General features: G+C 41.2%; 1 protein-coding gene across 1 annotated transcript in view; it reads right to left on the reverse strand.

Moving 5' to 3' along the window:
- Positions 1 to 17,463, reverse strand: part of SELENOI (selenoprotein I) — a 50,741-nt gene continuing 33,278 nt past the window's right edge. The window contains exons 4-10 of the mRNA XM_015819992.2: positions 13,605 to 13,679; positions 12,499 to 12,761; positions 7,233 to 7,341; positions 4,196 to 4,244; positions 3,783 to 3,963; positions 1,998 to 2,180; positions 1 to 505 (exon numbers count right to left, since the gene is read on the reverse strand). Of these exons, the coding sequence (XP_015675478.2) occupies positions 377 to 505; positions 1,998 to 2,180; positions 3,783 to 3,963; positions 4,196 to 4,244; positions 7,233 to 7,341; positions 12,499 to 12,761; positions 13,605 to 13,679 (989 nt within the window). The 3' untranslated portion in view covers positions 1 to 376. The remainder of the gene's footprint in view (positions 506 to 1,997; positions 2,181 to 3,782; positions 3,964 to 4,195; positions 4,245 to 7,232; positions 7,342 to 12,498; positions 12,762 to 13,604; positions 13,680 to 17,463) is intronic.

A 17,463-nucleotide genomic window follows, 5' to 3' on the forward strand; every position in this document is an offset into this window, starting at 1 on the left:
AACTGGGTCTCTGATTTTAGGATGTGGAACAGTTTGCAATAATGTACTTCAGTTCCCAAGGGTAGTTTCGTGGGCCCCTCGTTCTCAGCATAGTCATGATGACAGTTCTGTGGCAATCTTATAGTTCTAAAGCCATCGTCCATGCCTCTCTGCCTGATGATCTTTCTTTGAAGATTCCATGAGGTCCTCTCCTGATCATGTAGCTTTACTGTCTGCACATTTCTGAAAGGTGGCATGAAGCGGCATGGGAGGAGACATGAACAATAGCCTTCTCTGGTTTCTGGGTCCCACATGTCCTTTGCCCCCAAACCATCCAAAGCGGGTTAAATCTAGTTCCATGGTGATGGTTGAAGTATATTTACACAGGCTACCAAATTTACAGTGCCTCTGAAGACCGCAGGCTGACGTTTTCCTCTGATGATACCTTTTCCATGCCTAGTCAATCAGAGCTGGGCTTTTGTAAAGAAAAGGTTCGGATGTTGAAGTGTTTACTAAGCTGCCTCACCTAAATGGAAAGAGAAGAGAGCAAATGAAGAATGGTGGATAAAATCTGAAAACGAGGCTGGGCATGCAGAAGCTTTCTTTCCTTTGTGCATTCCCCATTCCTTCTCTGGAGCACAACAAGCTTTATGTCAGTCTACCCATCTTCCAGATAAAATCCATTTTCTATTTGCATTATTTCAAGACAAACAAGAACTGGGAAGAGTATTCTAGATAAATAGGCGATGCTACTTTACAATAGGTCTGAAGGATGTGTTGCAGTGGGATGTTCAAAAGTCGTGGTTAGAGCGTTGATCTTTAAGCAAGCTCCTGTGGGTTTTTTTAAACTACTAATTGAAAGTTTTAGATTTCCTGCCAATCCCTGAGACACCACGTCTTTTATCCCCTTTGGTGTCTAAGAAAGGGCCCATACCTTAGCATATGGACCTACATGGTTAGTTCCCTAGACTTAAGTCTCTCAGTACAAATTCAAAACTCTCAGAATAATCCCAACAGTTTGAGATTGCTTTGGTTCTACTGTATTACAACAAGAGAAAGGCTATAGAAAATATATCTATGCAGGTTTTTACAGCCAGCAGCAGTCCAATGATGATGAACCCGTAGACCGATCAGTTAAATTGTAGCCCTGCTACCCCTGTTGTAGCCTATTAGCCTGGAAGTTCATCACCATTATATAGAAAATACTTGAAAGGGTGGCTTTTCCTTTCAGGAATGAATAAAAAGCTTGTCTTTATTCAACTTGTATTGCTCAGTGGGAACTCCTATGCAAGCTCTAGTCACAAATCTGTTACTTTAAAAACAGATTTTGGTCTTACATTTTAGGCAATTGTACTTTATTAAGTTGCTAGTACTGGCTTACACCAACCCCATTCTCTATGGCAAAAAGCAGTCCAAGTGGTGGATGAAGAACATTTCAAACCTGCGAAAAGTACAGATAGTCCTCAACATGCAACTATTTGTTTAGTGATTGTTTGAAGTTACAGTACAACAGCACTGAAAAGGGTAACTTATGACCATTTTCAACACTTACAACTGTTGCAGCATCCCCTTCGTCACACTGTCAAAATTCGGATGCTTGGCAACTGGCATGTATTTCAGACAGTTGCAGTGTCCTAAGGTCATATGATCACCTTCTGCAACCTTCTGACAAGCAAAGTCCATGGGGAAGCCAGATTCACTTAACAACCATGTTACTAACTTAACAACTGCAGTGATTCACTTAACAACTGTGGCAAGAATGATAAAAAAATGGGTCAAAATTCACTTAACCGTCTTGCTTAGCAATAGGAATTTTGAGCTCAATTGTAATCATAAGTTGAGGACTACCTGTACAGGAATGCCTACATATCAACCAATGAGACAACTGAAGGGACCTCAGTGGGAAAGATAAGCCAACAATTCCAAAGTTATCTCTACCATCTGTTACACTACATGGAAAGTAGAACAATGCTGAAATGGACAATGCAGGGAGCCCCAAACCCTGCGGAATGGCTTACCACATTGACTCCATAATGAATGTGTGCCAAGGTGATGAAAATGGTGATTAAATAGAGGAATTTTGTTTCCTGTTCTGGTACCAAATCTGACATCACTACAAGGATAACAAGCGCAAGTGGAAGAAGCAGCCAGTTCAATGGCTGACATCGAGTGCTGCTCATCTGACTGACGATCAATCGACACTGGAAGAAAGGGCAAAACATCAAAAGGAAGTTAGAAGGAGAAAAAGGAAATCTGAGTTTAGTTTTCCTACCAATATAGGCTAGTTGAGAATTCTCAGAATTACAGTCTGAACGTCCCTGAAGGGCAGGAAAACGGGCTGACTGTTTCAGTCATCCCAACACCTGTGTTCCTCTTAGAATAATCCACTGCTCCAGTAGTAAATCATTTGGCGAATGTAAAGGATGCTGAGAATATTCACACGGTCTTGACTGAGCATTTGGGCTAATTCAATTTACAATTGTCCACCATTTTGATTACTATCTAAATATAAGGAACTGCAAATACCCTGATTCCTTCTAACATGAAATGTGCTCTCTTTGTACACAACAAAATCTATAACTTGCTAAAGAGACTTGCAATTATACTGGGTTCTATACTGGTTGGTTTTGGCTTCCTTACATGCCCTTTATCTTTCCCACCATGCTGGTTGGAGGAATTCTAGGAGTTGAAGTCCACCTATTTGAAAGTTGCTGAGGTTGAGAAACACTGTTCCGGAACGTAAGAGAATCAGGCATCTGGAAGAGGCCATTTTTAGACTCTCACATCCAAACTCATGCCCTGCCTCCACTGACGGCTATCCAGGGGAAATTGGGGAGTTGACATCTACACATCTTAAAGTTGCCAGGTTTGGAAAACTCTTGAGCTAGACCGTGCTTCAACATTTTCCATTGGCTTTCTAAATAATTGATTCCATCACTCTTGCTGATAAGAATTAACTGTTAAAAGTAGTTTTTAATAGTATTTGACCAGAATCTCTTTTTCCTGCATTGTAAATCCACTAAACTTTATAGTCTCTATCCTGACAAAATACAGAACCTGTTGTGGTCTTTGGGGCATTATCCTTTTAGATCAGTGTGCAACAAGTACATCTCAAGGTATACATGTGGCCTCTTAGCTTTCTTTTAGAAGCCTCCAGACTGGGAGGGGCCAAATATTTAGGCATTTTTAATTTTTTAAGGCACCCATTTAATCCCTACCCAAAAACTTGGTTTTGGCTCTGCCTAATTCTGGAGAGCAACCTCAATGTCTTGTAGTAAACCACATATGGTTCTCAGATCAATGGAAATTGCCCACCCATTATAGGTTCCTGAGAATTTCTATCTTATTCAGCCCCCTGCTTCCTCTTGTTAAGGTGGTGTTGGAATGTAGCCAGGCAGTCATGTCAGCTAGAAATTGTGGGAGTTGTAATGAGAGAGAGAGAGAAAGAGAGGAGTAAGAGAAAAGAGAGAGAGAGAGAGGAGAGAGAAAGAGAAAGAGAGGAGAAAGAGAAAAGAGAGAGGAGAAAGAGAGAGAGAGAGAAAGAGAGAGAGAGAGAGAGAGAGAGAGAGAGAGAGAGAGAGAGAGAGAGAGAGAGAGAGAGAGAGAGAGAGAGAGAAGGAGATAGGAGAGAGAGAGAGAGCGTGACAAAGAGAGAGGAGAGAGAGAGAGAAGAGAGACTAAAAGGATGGCTGGTTTCGGAAGGCTGGCTCAGACAAATGAACTACTAATCAAAGCAACTGTCTTCTTCCTGACCCCTGAACCTTTTGGAAGCCTGACTTTGAAGCAGAAAGGATGACACGTACAGAGATATTTGCGAAGGCGGTCCCAACCATGAAATAGAAGAGGCGTGGATGGGTCTCCAGGATATCTGTCGGTGACTGGAAGATCCAAATGGTGCACAAAATGAAAAGGAGGACTGGCGAGAGGAAAGGCAGCATGGCTTCATAGAAGGAGTGGTGCTTCAGGGTGCTGTTGGCATAGGCTCTGAAGGACAGGAGGTAGCAAACAAGGGCTTGGTGAATGAGTGGGCCAAAAGCAAGGTCATTTGGCAGAGGGAGCCTGGCACTGCAGTCAGAAATGGAGTGCCTGGTATCTCCATGCCCCTTCTGAACTTGAAAAGCAAAGGGAGAGTGGATGTTTGCCCAATACACTTTGCTTTTTCAATACTATCTCTGCATGGTACAGATGCTACCCCTTGACAATGCAAAACACTTACTTGTAGTAATTGATCAAGCTCATGGGAACAGTCACAGTAAGCGCACAGCCTAAAAAGGAAAATATAGAACCAATTTACTTTTCCAACAAATCTGTCTTTCACCTTCAGATAAAAGCAGGACCCAACCAAATCTATCTTGATTATTTCCTATTTTGGAAGTCATGCATACTGTTATACATCAAAGCAGCATTTAGACTGTTAAATCACAATCAAGCAAATCTTATACTCCATGTAATGTTTGAACTGGGCAAATAAATCAGTAGATATCACAAATAATTTTATATAGAATAGAATAACAGAGTTGGAAGGGACCTTGGAGGTCTTCTAGTCCAACCCCCTTGCTTAGGCAGGAAACCTTATACCATTTCAGACAAATGGTTGTCCAATCTCTTCTTAAAAACCTTCAGAGTTGGAGCATTCAACATATGCTCCTTAAAAAACTGGAACATGAGTCATAACATGAGTCATATCAACAATTAATGCACTCAGGCCTAATATTTACAATCTCATTAACATGATTATTTGCTAGTTTTCAAAAGGAGCTATCGTTCCAGGCAAGGAATTAGCAACTTGTAGCCTGGAAGTCATTCCATCTCCTCCCCCAAGACCTCCAAAACTGCATCAATGAAATTCAAGTCATACTGATCAACTATGGTATATAATTTTTAGATTTTGAATGGGAACAGCAATAAAATAGATGTAATAAACCTCCAATAATCTTAATGCTTACCTCCCCCAATCTCAAAAAGGGGAAAGGTCAAACCTGTCCCCCTGTGGAAACATCACAACACAACTCCATCCACTCTGGCCTCTCATGACTATAATTTTTAAAAAAGCAGTCTCTGATGCATAAACAATGTATGTGCCTACTCAACCTCATATTTGTTTTATACTAGCTCATGTAATGTTGCAAATAATTATAAATACTCAATGCAAGAAAGAGTGGCTATTAGGATTATATTTATAATACACAAGGAGAAATCTGTATCTGATTGTAAATTGCTCAGGATCAAGAAAATTATTTTCAAACACTTGGCTTAATATTTTTATCATTTTGCATATGTTTTCATGCATTTTCATATCTTATCAGGAAGCAGTATCTGGGGCTAATTGTCTTGCCTTAAGAAGCTAACTTGAATTATGCATGGTTAATACTTAAATGGGAGACAACTATGGTATCAAACCTATAATTTGGATTCTAGAATAAGGAGAAACCACTTCTGTATTGCTGCCAAGAAAGTTAATCTCTATAGTTTTGATATTTATTCATTTATTTTAGAATTAAACTAGATACTTGGGTTAGTGTAGAATATTGTCCCAAAAATACTTTTCCAAAAGGCATGTAGATCACATTGACATGTATCTGTACAGATATGTAGATCACATTCTTTTGAAGTATCTGAAATATGTTGAAACAGATCTATATTTTTGCTTATATTAAAGGAATTAAAGCACCTTAAAGGTAACTTAACATGGTAAATTACCATGATGGTCTAGGGAGATTGGGATGAAAGGGAGGGGCAAAATTTCAACTGCAATTCTGTAACTTGAAATCCAAGGCAGGAGGTATTTTGAAAGTTTTTAGAAAAGCACAACTACCTTTGAGATAAAGGTGAATCACCAAGCAGCCCCTAGTTAGAAAGTAACCAATTCAGAAACAACTGGAATAATTAACTAAAGTTCTGTGCACTTTGTGCTCTACAATATATGATATGATATCTACAATATGTGATTTGCCTACGTTTGCCAGAAGAGGGCTGCAAGGTTATACTAGGAATATGCTGGATTAGGTTACAGATTTGTGCAAGCTTTAATGTATGTTTCCTAGTGCACAGAAGAAAATGAAAAAAAAATAGCAAAGATCCAAATATGAAGAAAAACCATATTCCTCTCTTGCCTCAGAATTTCCTGAATTATTGAGCTGGTGAATAGGAAATTCCTTGGTTTAGATATATATTGGATCAGAAGAATGTGGTGAATATGCCATACATATTCCAATTTATTCACACTCATTCTCCAAATACTTCCCTCAAAGTCAGTATTTAGACAATTATTATTATTTTTGTTATGTTCCAACAAGTCAGTGTTGATTCCTAGTGACCATATGGATAGGTTTTCTCCATGACAATCTGTTTCTACAGTTGGTCTTCCAAAAGTGCATTCATTGCCTCTGTGACTGAGTACATTCACTTTGTTGCAGATCATCCTCTTCTCGTTTATTTATTTGCTGCCCATCTCAATGTGAGTCAACTCTGGGCAGGTTACAACAATAAAAGCAATAAAACCATACAAATGCTACAATGATGTTATCTGACGTCTCTTTCCTTTCCCCTTTCCAGCTTTAGAATCTTCTCCAGAGAACTAGGTCTTTGCATTATATGTTTGAACTTAAGATAATTTAAACCTGGTCATTTGTGCCTTGAGTGAGAACTCTGGGTTGATTTGTTCGATAATTCACTTGTTTATTTTCTCAGCTGTCCAAAGTATTCTCAGGAGTCTTCTCCAACACTAAGTTCAGAAGTCTCAATACCGTAACTTCCTATCCTACTTTTTCAGAATACAGCTTTCACTATCATGGAGTGTGTCATAGGAAATACCATTGTTTACACAATTCTTATCTTTCGTAGGTATATCTTTTGCAAGGCCTTCATGGCTGCTCTACCATGTGCTAATCTGCAGCATATTTCTTGAGTGCTCATTCCTTCAGTTTTGATGGTTGATCCTAAAAGGCAGAAACTATCTTCCACTTTGATAATTCATTATCAATTCTAATGCTTTACTTTTACATTAACTTAATTATCTTGTTATATACAACTCATCTGCTGCAATGCAGACAGACTGAAATGTGGTCACAGTTTTAGGCTTTCAACAAAAATATCATCTCGTATGAGATATTCTGGGACAAATAACTACTCAGTGTAGTCCCCATCTCATAAGAAAATTCAGCATAAATGACAAACATTTTCTTGATAAAGACATACTAGGTTTTGGTGCAAAACAGCTCGAAAGATACAAGTTTCTACAAGATTCCTCTTACCAATTATCATAGCAACAAACAGATCCTTATATAAAAAATGAAACAGGAAAGGGTTGTACCAGGCCTCCACTCCTATGATGGATGTCACTATGTATACTATTGAAATGGTCTGGAAAAGAAGACAGAATTACAGATCATTATAATAATCATCTATCCAGCATTTCCAAAATTGTCTAGAGATCAGAAAACTCTTTTATGTGTTATAATGTAACATGAACGTTGTTGATGGAAATATCTAAAAGTTTTTTCTTCATGCCCTGTGCCTGCTACAACTGCATGTCCAAGGGTTAGCAACTGGTGCAAAGAGCAGAGCTAACTTTTCTTACCATTGTTAAAAGGGAAGGAGCTACAAACCAAGGCAACCTCTCCCAAACTAAGCATCCCATAGGTGTCTGCATTTCCATACCTATTTTACTGAGAATGCTGAAAGCTGGTATCTGGAAGGTGTGCAAAATTGGAAGCTGGCCCAGAAAATACCCCAAAGGTTTTTAAGCTGCTGATTGCAAATTATATCTTGAGAGTATGATCAAGGCACTTTTATGAAATAGTACCCACAAAACTTGCCCATTCACAAAATGATTCGCATGGGGGATATGAACAATCAGTGAGCATCAATATACCAGAAAACTCTGAGGACATGCTGAAGGAACTTAGGGTACGCAATCTGGACAAAAGACAATTAAGGAGCGACATAGTATCAGTGTTTGGGTACATAAAAGAATGCCATAGGGAAGAGGATCAGGAAAGATTTTCTTTTCCCAAAGAAATTAAAAGCACAAATAAAGATTTAAATTATAGCTACCTAGACTTCATTTAAATAAGAGAAAATTGTCCTGACAGTATGATCTCTATAAGCCAGTAGTCTACCTATAAAGGCTATGAATTTTTAAGAAGTGGGAGAGCCATCTATCAAGGATGATTTTGCTGTAGACTGCAGAGAGAGTTGGGCAAGATGATCCTCATAGTCCTTTTTCATCATTTGCATTTTATAGGAGGATGGTGTACTGCGGGTATCCAGAGACCAGTAAATTTTATGGAAAGGGAAGGGAAAGTTGGACTGCCCCAATAGTCTTTTTTTAAAAAAAAATAAAAATCTGGGAACAAATTCTATAGGCTAACAGCATAAGTTTAATATCCTGAAAGATATATACAAACTGACTAATTCAGCTGAATCCTGAAATCACACACAGAAAGGAGGACAGGCAAAAACTTTTCATCCAAAATTCTCCATTTACAGTTACGAGATTTTGGATTTTTGTTAATAGGTTTCAAATGTAATTTCTCTTCCTAAATTTATGAGTGAGACTGTATATGGAGGATACGGAATCAGATTTTAGTGTGGGGGAAAAAAATCAAGGTCCCCTCTGCTCATCCATGCAAGTATTTAAGTCCAAGTCAATAAAACCTGTAGGCAGCAAACGTAAGAGGGCAAAGGGCTCTTTTAAGGTTCCAACGTGGTAAGTGATTGTTCAGAAAGTGTTCAGTGGGGCATCCCAGAAGAGTGGAAAGAAAGTGCCTGCCCACCAACATTCGGGAGGAGTGGACAACTAACACCAATGAAAACAACTATACTTGGTAGCTGTTTTTCAAACAAAGCTACTTTTACCAAGTTCTATGGCAGGGCTTTTCAACCTTTTCACCCATTGTACCACTTTTAGGATATGGCAACATCCGAGTACCACCAGACGCCTAGCAAGGTGTCAAAAACTTGATGAACAAAAAATAAAAAGGAAAAAAGTGATAAAGTACAGGTAGTCCTCGACTTACAACAGTTCGCTTAGTGACTGTTCGAAGTTACAATGGCACTGAAAAAAGTGCCCCCAAGGCACAGTCGAGCAAGCCACCTGCCGGCCGGGCCGGCCACGCTCTTCCTCCTGTCCGAGGTTTTCATTGTTGTGAGCATTTCTGTTGGGGATTGGCAGCAGGGGTGGGGTGGGGGATGTTTGGTTTTTATTCCCCCCATCTGCTGGGTGGTTGCAGCAGGTTTTGGCCATTTCACAAGACCCTGGGACACTGTGACCGTCATAAATATGAATCAGTTGCCAAGAATCTGAATGTAAATCACAAGAGCCTGGAGATGCTGCAACATTTCAGCTGATCAGCGCTTCTAGACCCGAGACGTCTTCGCGGTCCTAGTCACAGCTTGAGGTCGACCTCGGACCGCGACTAGGACCGCGAAGGTGACTCGGGGCTGTCGGGGCTTCTTCGCGGCTAGTCGACCTTTCGTCGTGACTAGGACCACGAAGGTGACTCGGGACGTCGAGGTCGGTAGAGAGCGAGTCCGAACACGCCACGACGGTGACCAAGTACTCATTCCCCTCCCCCACTACCACTTTTCTAGGATGGTCGCGTACCACCTGCCAGGTGCCAATGTACCACAGGTGGTACCCGTACCACTGGTTGAAAAGCCCTGTTCTATGGCATTCATGCCTGCCAATAAATGCACTCAATTTCATCCACTGTGTTGCTGGGTTTGTCTATGAAACATGCAGATGGAGAGAAACACATGCTTTGATTCTTAAAATTATATGTCTCAAGAGACATGACTTTAGAGAAGAGATACTTTCCATTCACAAAGCTAAGGCCTTATCCAAAACATCTATCCCTTAGATCAGGGCTTTTCAACCAGTGGTATGTGTACCACCTGTGGTACATTGGCACCTGGCAGGTGGTACGCGACCATCCTAGAAAAGTGGTAGTGGGGGAGGGGAATGAGCTGAACCGGTGGCAGAACCGCACAAGCCTGAGCGAGAGATGGCTGGAGCTGCAGGGCTGTCAGGGCTCTGGCTTATAGAGATCATACTGTCAGGACAATTTTCTCTTATTTAAATGAAGTCTAGGTAGCTATAATTTAAATCTTTATTTGTGCTTTTAATTTCTTTGGGGGGAAAAATCTTTCCTGATCCTCTTCCCTATGGCATTCTTTTATGTACCCAAACACTGATACTATGTCGCTCCTTAATTGTCTTGGAGAAGATGGATAGATTATATTCAGAATAAATATGGGACTAAAAAGTTTCATTTGGGTTATGAGTAAACTCTAGAGTATTTAATAATAATTATCAAATAAAATTACCTTAAAAACAATCAAAATTAATATACTATAATAATAATAAAAATTATAATCATAACATAACAAATTATAAATCCAATACTTATACAAATAATAACACAAATTAAAATTAAACAAATTTAAACACAATTTCTCCTCAATTTCGCGTAATACCTGAACCAATAAAATTATCAACCATAATGTTAGATAGATTTTGATTATTATATTTGTAACCCTTTGTTCAGCTCTGGGAAGTGGGGGAGGGGGAGGGTGGGGTTTTGGGGTGGGTATGGGGGTTTATACTGTAATCTTCATAAAACTTTTAATAAAAATAAAAAAATAAAAAACCAAACATCCCCCACCCCACCCCCGCTGCCAATCCCCAACAGAAATGCTCACAACAATGAAAACCTCGGACAGGAGGAAGAGCGTGGCTGGCCTGGCCGGCAGGTGTCTTGCTCGGCTGTGGCTTGGGGGGCACTTTTTTCAGTGCCATTGTAACTTCGAACAGTCACTAGGCGAACTGTTGTAAGTCGATGACTACCTGTACTTTATCACTTTTTTCCTTTTTATTTTTTGGTCATCATGTTTTTGACACCTTGCTAGGCGTCTGGTGGTACTCGGATGTTGCCATATCCTAAAAGTGGTACAATGGGTGAAAAGGTTGAAAAGCCCTGCCTTAAGATTAATTTTTCAAAGTATTTAAAATGTGCATCTGCTTCTTGCTTTATTAAGGGCTCAATTTAGAAGCTAGTCAAAAGTGTCATCTTCATCTTTTTTTAAGTACCTGGGAATCATTTTTTATTTTTTTTTGCAGTTCATGCCTTGGTAGGCCAAATGAATCAATGCAGAAATTTCTTATACAGACCAATTTCATTATGCCCAAATAGAATTGCTTTAATGGCTGTGTCATTTCTCAATGTTTACATTCAACTGAGTTCAAGTGAGTTATTCAAGGCCAATTGATTACTGAGTATAGCAGTAAACAGTAATCAGGATACCAGTTTGCTAAATTTCATCTCTAAATAGTAGTTGCTCCACAGTCCTAGCCTCACTTTCATAACTACAGTTTCTCTCTAGTTTCATAACTACAGTTTCTCAGGCCTGAAAGTCTGCATAAATACTATGGCCATTATACATCTTTGCAATGAATGGAAACTGATTAAAAAAGATATCCTTCCTTTAGACCAGGGGTAGTCAACCTTGGCTCTTTTATGACTCGTGGACTTCAATTCCCAGCTAAGCTGGCTCAGGAATTCTGGGAATTGAAGTCCACAAGTCATAAAAGAGCCAAGGTTGACTACCTCTGCTTTAGACTTTGCCACTTGTGGAAACCACCAGTTAGTTTTGTTTGCAAACCGTAAGAATGGTGGCTCCGATAAATGTTTTGATTCAAGACAACTTTTTAGAGGGGATTTTTTTTTGTAACCTATACTAGTCTGTCACAGGGAAATCTGACTGCATTAGTATGCCCTTGAACTGAGTGGTAAATTACACACACAAGCATATCTAAAGCTCTCCATTGCTTTTAAGTTAAATTAGGGGTCTTAAAATATAGGTTATAGCCCGCTCAGGGAATAACTATCATTCCAAAATATGCGTGGAACAAAAAATTAGAATGGTTGTCTCAAAAATAAAAATTCATATTTCAGGAATTATGTAATACTGAACAAGCTTCTACTTTCTATTTAAACTAATGTTTAAATAGGATTAATTCCAATATAATTTTATTTTATAAAGCTGTAGGGCTCTACTGTTGATTCTATGCACATACAAACATAATTAATTTAAATAATTTTCATTACTCATAGTGGTGTATTTATTGCTCACCCAACTCTAATCTGAGTGAAATCAAGAGAGATGGGGGGGGGAGAGAGATTGTGGTGTCACATAATCTCATGTATTGTTTCAGAAGGTCGTGGCACCAAAAGGTTTGAAAACTCCAGGGTTAAACATTTCTACATCTTATTTCAAGCCTTCTAAAGAAATCTCACATAAAATAAATGGGGCTTTAACCTGAAAGTGGTAATAATAAGCAAGTGAAGCAAATCTAAACCCCAGAGAATCAAAATAAGCCGGATGGCAATCTAGAATGAGAAGAAAAAAATGGCTGCAGCCATGCTCATTGTAGCTGTCGGATCCATGACACCAGATCTCTGACCACTATTAAGGTAACCCCTGGAAATGATTGTGGCAAAAGGCTGGTTGACTTACCACCTGGCTGATATCGTAGCCCCAAGGCAAGAAGAGAATCCCTGTATTATACTTCTCCCAATGGGAAAGGATGAATGAGGACAAAACTACCCAGAGGAGCAGGTAGAGGACAAAAACGCTGACACCATTGGATCCTCGGCCAAAAGTGGAGTACACGGTCACCACAAAAAACATGCAAGCCCAGCTGTCCAGGCCATGGTCAAAGAGTTCCCCAAGTGGGGAGCTGGATTGGGTGCGACGTGCCTGTTTGCCATCCACACCATCTGAGGAGAGAGATGTCATAGAAAGAGAAGGTTAACTGATAGCTTTCATTTCTATTGAGTGGCTGGGATTAAAATTAGAAGGAAAATACAGTAAGGAAAGAAATCAAAGCAAAAACATTTAAGAACTAAGCTGGGTGAGGCTCTGGCAATTCATAAACCAAGGCCCATTTACTAGTGCCATTGTTGTTAAAAACAGCGGAAAGTGCATGCGATTATATGAGGCAGAAAAAAAAAGATTTGGTTTCAGATTGTGGTTAACTGAATCCCTAAAACACTATCCCTTTTCTGCTGTAAATCCTACTGCTTTCCTAAAATTGCTACAGATCCATAACTGCTCTTTTACAGGACTCTCAAGGCCTTATGTCACTGCATTCATCTTTAAATATTCCCGCTACATTTTTTCCTATGCACATATTACTTGCACTTTACTAGTAGATACTCTTATTTCCTTTTGTAAAAGCTGATCAAAAGAAAACTAATTACTTTAGAGCAAATTGCTTGTGGCTTTGGGCTTGCATCTTCCAGAGTCTCCTTTCTTGCCCCTGATAAAACTAAAATGAAGAAGCAACAGCTATTTCAGAAATATGAATGTGCAACAAAGAACAGAGCAGCTTCTCTATCCCTCCTCCTCTTTGGGAAAAACATCCTCTGATATTTCAGCCACAAGCATTAATGGTAAGAGGCATAATATACAATCTGCTTGCATATGTATTTTGCACTAGACCTGTAGGTGTAATAATAAGCAGCTGTTTTATTCAGGGAATTTGGTCTCAATAATATTAATGCTCGATAATATATTGCTGATTGTATAAATACAGTGTGCAGAAAATTAACAGATCTTACCTAGAGTATAAGCCGCAAAATTGAGAAGACCTACTAGGACCCACACTTTGTTTGGAACATGCTTTTGTTCTGGTGCTGCAGGAAAGACAAGTAATTCTGAGTCATTATTTTCCCTAGGAAAACATTTTTTCAAACAAGAAGAGTACATTTTAGTCATTAAAATCAGGTTCATTCTATTGCAGGCTTAACCAACCTGGAACTCTTCTAATGTTTCGGGACAATAATAAGTCACGGCAGCTGGTTAGTAGCTGGTTGGTCTTGCCTGACCTCAAAAAAGCCTGCGCGAGAGACTACCAGGAAATACTAGGACTGTAAATTAGAACGAGAAGTTAAAAAAAAATCCCAGAAGGCGGCAATGGCAAAGAGACACTATGATGTGGAAAACCTATTTAACATCATTACTTGCTTGTATCAGCAAACCTTTACTTACCATTGAATTCATAGCAACTACCACCTAATTGGGAATGGCACTCTTACTGCCAATACTATTTTATAGTGTAAAATAGTATTTTATTTATTCATTCATCACATTTCTACACCGCCCACTATTTGTGACTCTGGGCGGCTGACAATAAATTTAAACTACAATTACAAGTTGAAATAATACGCAGATAAAACTACAGCAGCAAGACCAGTTAATCTGAAAGAAAGGTATTAGAATGAGTGAGCTCCAAAGCACTGAGGCTGTACTGGAAAATTAAACGCTTCAATAATGGGATTAGCTGTGCTTCTTACTGAATTATGCCCCCTGCCCCCACCAAATCAAAACGTCTTGAGAAAATCTATCCTTCCTGGGACTCTCCTGATGCCTTAGACCAGGGATAGTCAACCTTGGCTCTTTTATGACTCGTGGACTTCAACTCCCAGAATTCCTGAGCCAGCACAGCTGGCTCAGGAATTCTGGGAATTGAAGTCCACGAGTCATAAAAGAGTCAAGGTTGCCTACCCCTGCCTTAGACTGACAATTCCTCACCATTTGGCATAGGGCTAGGACCGATAGGAAATGGAATCAAAATCATCTGGAAAATGCTATATTGCGTTTTTATATTAATAAATAAGGCTATCCTTGCCCTGTGAAAGACATGTAGAGCTTCCTTTCAAAAAGGAGTGCGTGTGGCCAGAAGAAGAATGAGATTTCATTTCATTTCCATTTAATTAGATGTAGTTATTAATCTTTGGGTGTACATTACATTCTGTGAATTCCTGCATACAAATCTTGGGGGGAAGGCTGCATTCAATCCAGGGAACTCAAGTTATGTACTATTGCTCTAAAGGTTATAACCCTTCTCGATACTTAGGGAAACGAAACAGCATTTCAGCTACAATAAAATATCATGGTTTTAATTTTTCTCTCAGGTGTGAATTTCAGTACTAACAAATACAAAGCTTGGGTTTCCATCAAAATTGTATTCATTATTAAGTGAGACATGCTTATTCAGAAAGGGCTGATTCTTAAAAATCATTTGAACAGAAAGGACCCAAGATAATAGCACCTAGACCAGGGGTCGGCAACCTTAAACACTCAAAGAGCCACTTGGACCCTTTCTCAAAGAAAAGAAAACACTGGGAGCCACAAAACCCTTTTGACATCTAAAATGAAGATAACACTGCATATATCCTTTTTTTACCTTTATGCTATGTATAAAAAAACTATACTGTGTTGCATTTATGAAATCAATGAACTGCTACAAAGAAAACACATTTTTATGCAGGAGAAAGGGGGGGGGGAACCTTTCTCCTTCATCCCAACAGGTGAAAACAATTTTAGTAGCTTATCTACCACCTTTAAATACAGCATCATCTCTTAATTAAAAAAATCAAAGTATTTCATTAAACGTTCTTTACTAAAAGTCCAGTAAGGACAACATATATTCATATTCTCTCTCCCTCTCTCTCTCTCTCTCTCCCTCTCTCTTTCCTCTCCTTCTCTCTCCCTCTTTCCTCCCTCTCCCTTCCTCCCTCTCTTTCCTCTCCCTCTCTCTCTCTTTTCCGGGATAACTCGGGGGGGGTCACCTCTCTTGGCGTCCATCGCTCCCCTGAGGCCAGTTCACATCTGCCACAATCCAAATTCCCTGCGGGGGGAGGAAGCAGAACCCAAAGCTCTTTTCTTGCTCTCTCTTCCTGGTTGAGTCGGGGGCTCCATCCGAGGACACGGCTGGGCTCTGTGGACCCCCTTGGCGGGGCGTGGGTTGACTCTCCAGCTCTGGCTAGTGAGCGGCACAGCCAGCCCCCCTTGGAGGACCCCCAAAGCTGCTCAGCCGGGCTCCCTTTAGAGCAAAGACCTGGAGCTGAGCAGAATCAGGAAGAGACACCCCAGGGTCTTACAGAAGATCCAATTCCCTGCCCTGCCGATCTGGGGACCCCACCGCAGCCCCCCTGCAAAACTCAGGGGAGAAGCCCAGCACTGGGCTGTGGGGGGAGCCGGGCTCCCAGGACCCCCTGCCCCAAGGAGAGGACCCCCCCCAACATGCGTCGATCCTTCCAGGTGGACCTTCTTCCCTCTGGCTCTGGGGCTCCTACAGTGCCGGCTTCGTCGCCCCTCAGCCCCAAGCCAGGCTCCCCAGGAAGCCGTGGGAGCCTGGCAGGTGTTGTGGAGATGGGTTGGGGAGGGGTCCTTCCGCTCCAATTGGGTCCCCCCTCTTTTCAGAAACAGTGCCTGAAAGGAAGGACGGAGCAAGCTTCCCCCACGGGGATCCGGCGCTTGTTGCTTACCTCCCTTTCCCGGGCAGGGGTCCCTTGAGAGAGCCGCCGCCGCCGCCCCCTCCCCTCCCATCTCCCGGTAGGCTTCAGGGGAAGCGCAGGACTTCGGGGGCAACTCCGAAGGGAGCCCCTGACCCTAAAGGGGGCAGACCCCTTTCCTGGGGCCGCGGCTTGTGGGAGGGCTGGCCTGCTTAGCAGAGGCTCCGGCAGGCTGCTCCCAGGGGGGATCCCGGGGCTGCCTTGTGCAGCTCCCCGGCCACGTGTGCCTTGGATGGGGCCAGCACAGGAAAGGGACTTCCTGGCTGCGCTTCTCCCAGGGGGTGGGGCGCTTGGGCGCAGGGCCAAGCAGGAGCCCCGTGAGGGGGCAAGTCCGCATGAGAGAGAGAGAGAGAGAGAGAGAGAGAGAGTGGGGGGGGGGAAGGGAAGCGCAAGTGCCTTTCTCTGTCTCTGTAAATGGCGGAGGAGAACTGGAGCCTGAAGCCGCAGGAGAAGGCTGAAAGAACCGTATGCAGCTCCAGAGCCACAGGTTGCCGACCCGTGACCTAGACTTATATATTACTCCATAGTGTTTTACAGCCTTCTCTAACCGGTTTATAGAGTCAGCATATTGCCCCCAACAATCTGAATTCTCATTTTACCAACCTTGGAAGGATGGAAGGATGGAAGGCTGAGTCAACCTTGAGCTGGTCAGGATTGAACTCTTGGCAGTGGGCAGAATTAGCCTGTAATACTGCATTCTAACCATTGTGTCATCACAGCTACTACTACTATAATTACTATAATTACTTGTTATAACACAACTTTGACATAATCTGAGGTAATAAATTGTATATCAGTTAGAAGCAAAACATCCAGCTGACCTTGAAAAGTTAGTAGGATGGTACTTTTTACCAGGTAATTCTGGGCTCACAGCCTAGATTGTAAAGTCCAAAAATATAAACACAGGAAGAAGGCAATGACAACTACCGTATTTATCGGCGTATAACACGCACTTTTTCCCCCTGAAAATAGGGGGCAAATGATGTGTGCGTGTTATACGCCGATATACGGCCAGCCCGGGTAAATTCGGCCATATTCTTCAATACGGGCCGGCCCCAGCAGTTCCCCTCTCCTCTTTGTGTGTGTGTGTGTGTTTGTCTCTCTCTCTCTCAATTCTCCC

Source organism: Protobothrops mucrosquamatus, unplaced genomic scaffold (assembly GCF_001527695.2).
Source record: "Protobothrops mucrosquamatus isolate PMUCROS unplaced genomic scaffold, P.Mucros_1.0 scaffold1038, whole genome shotgun sequence".
NCBI classification, from domain to species: domain Eukaryota; kingdom Metazoa; phylum Chordata; class Lepidosauria; order Squamata; family Viperidae; genus Protobothrops; species Protobothrops mucrosquamatus.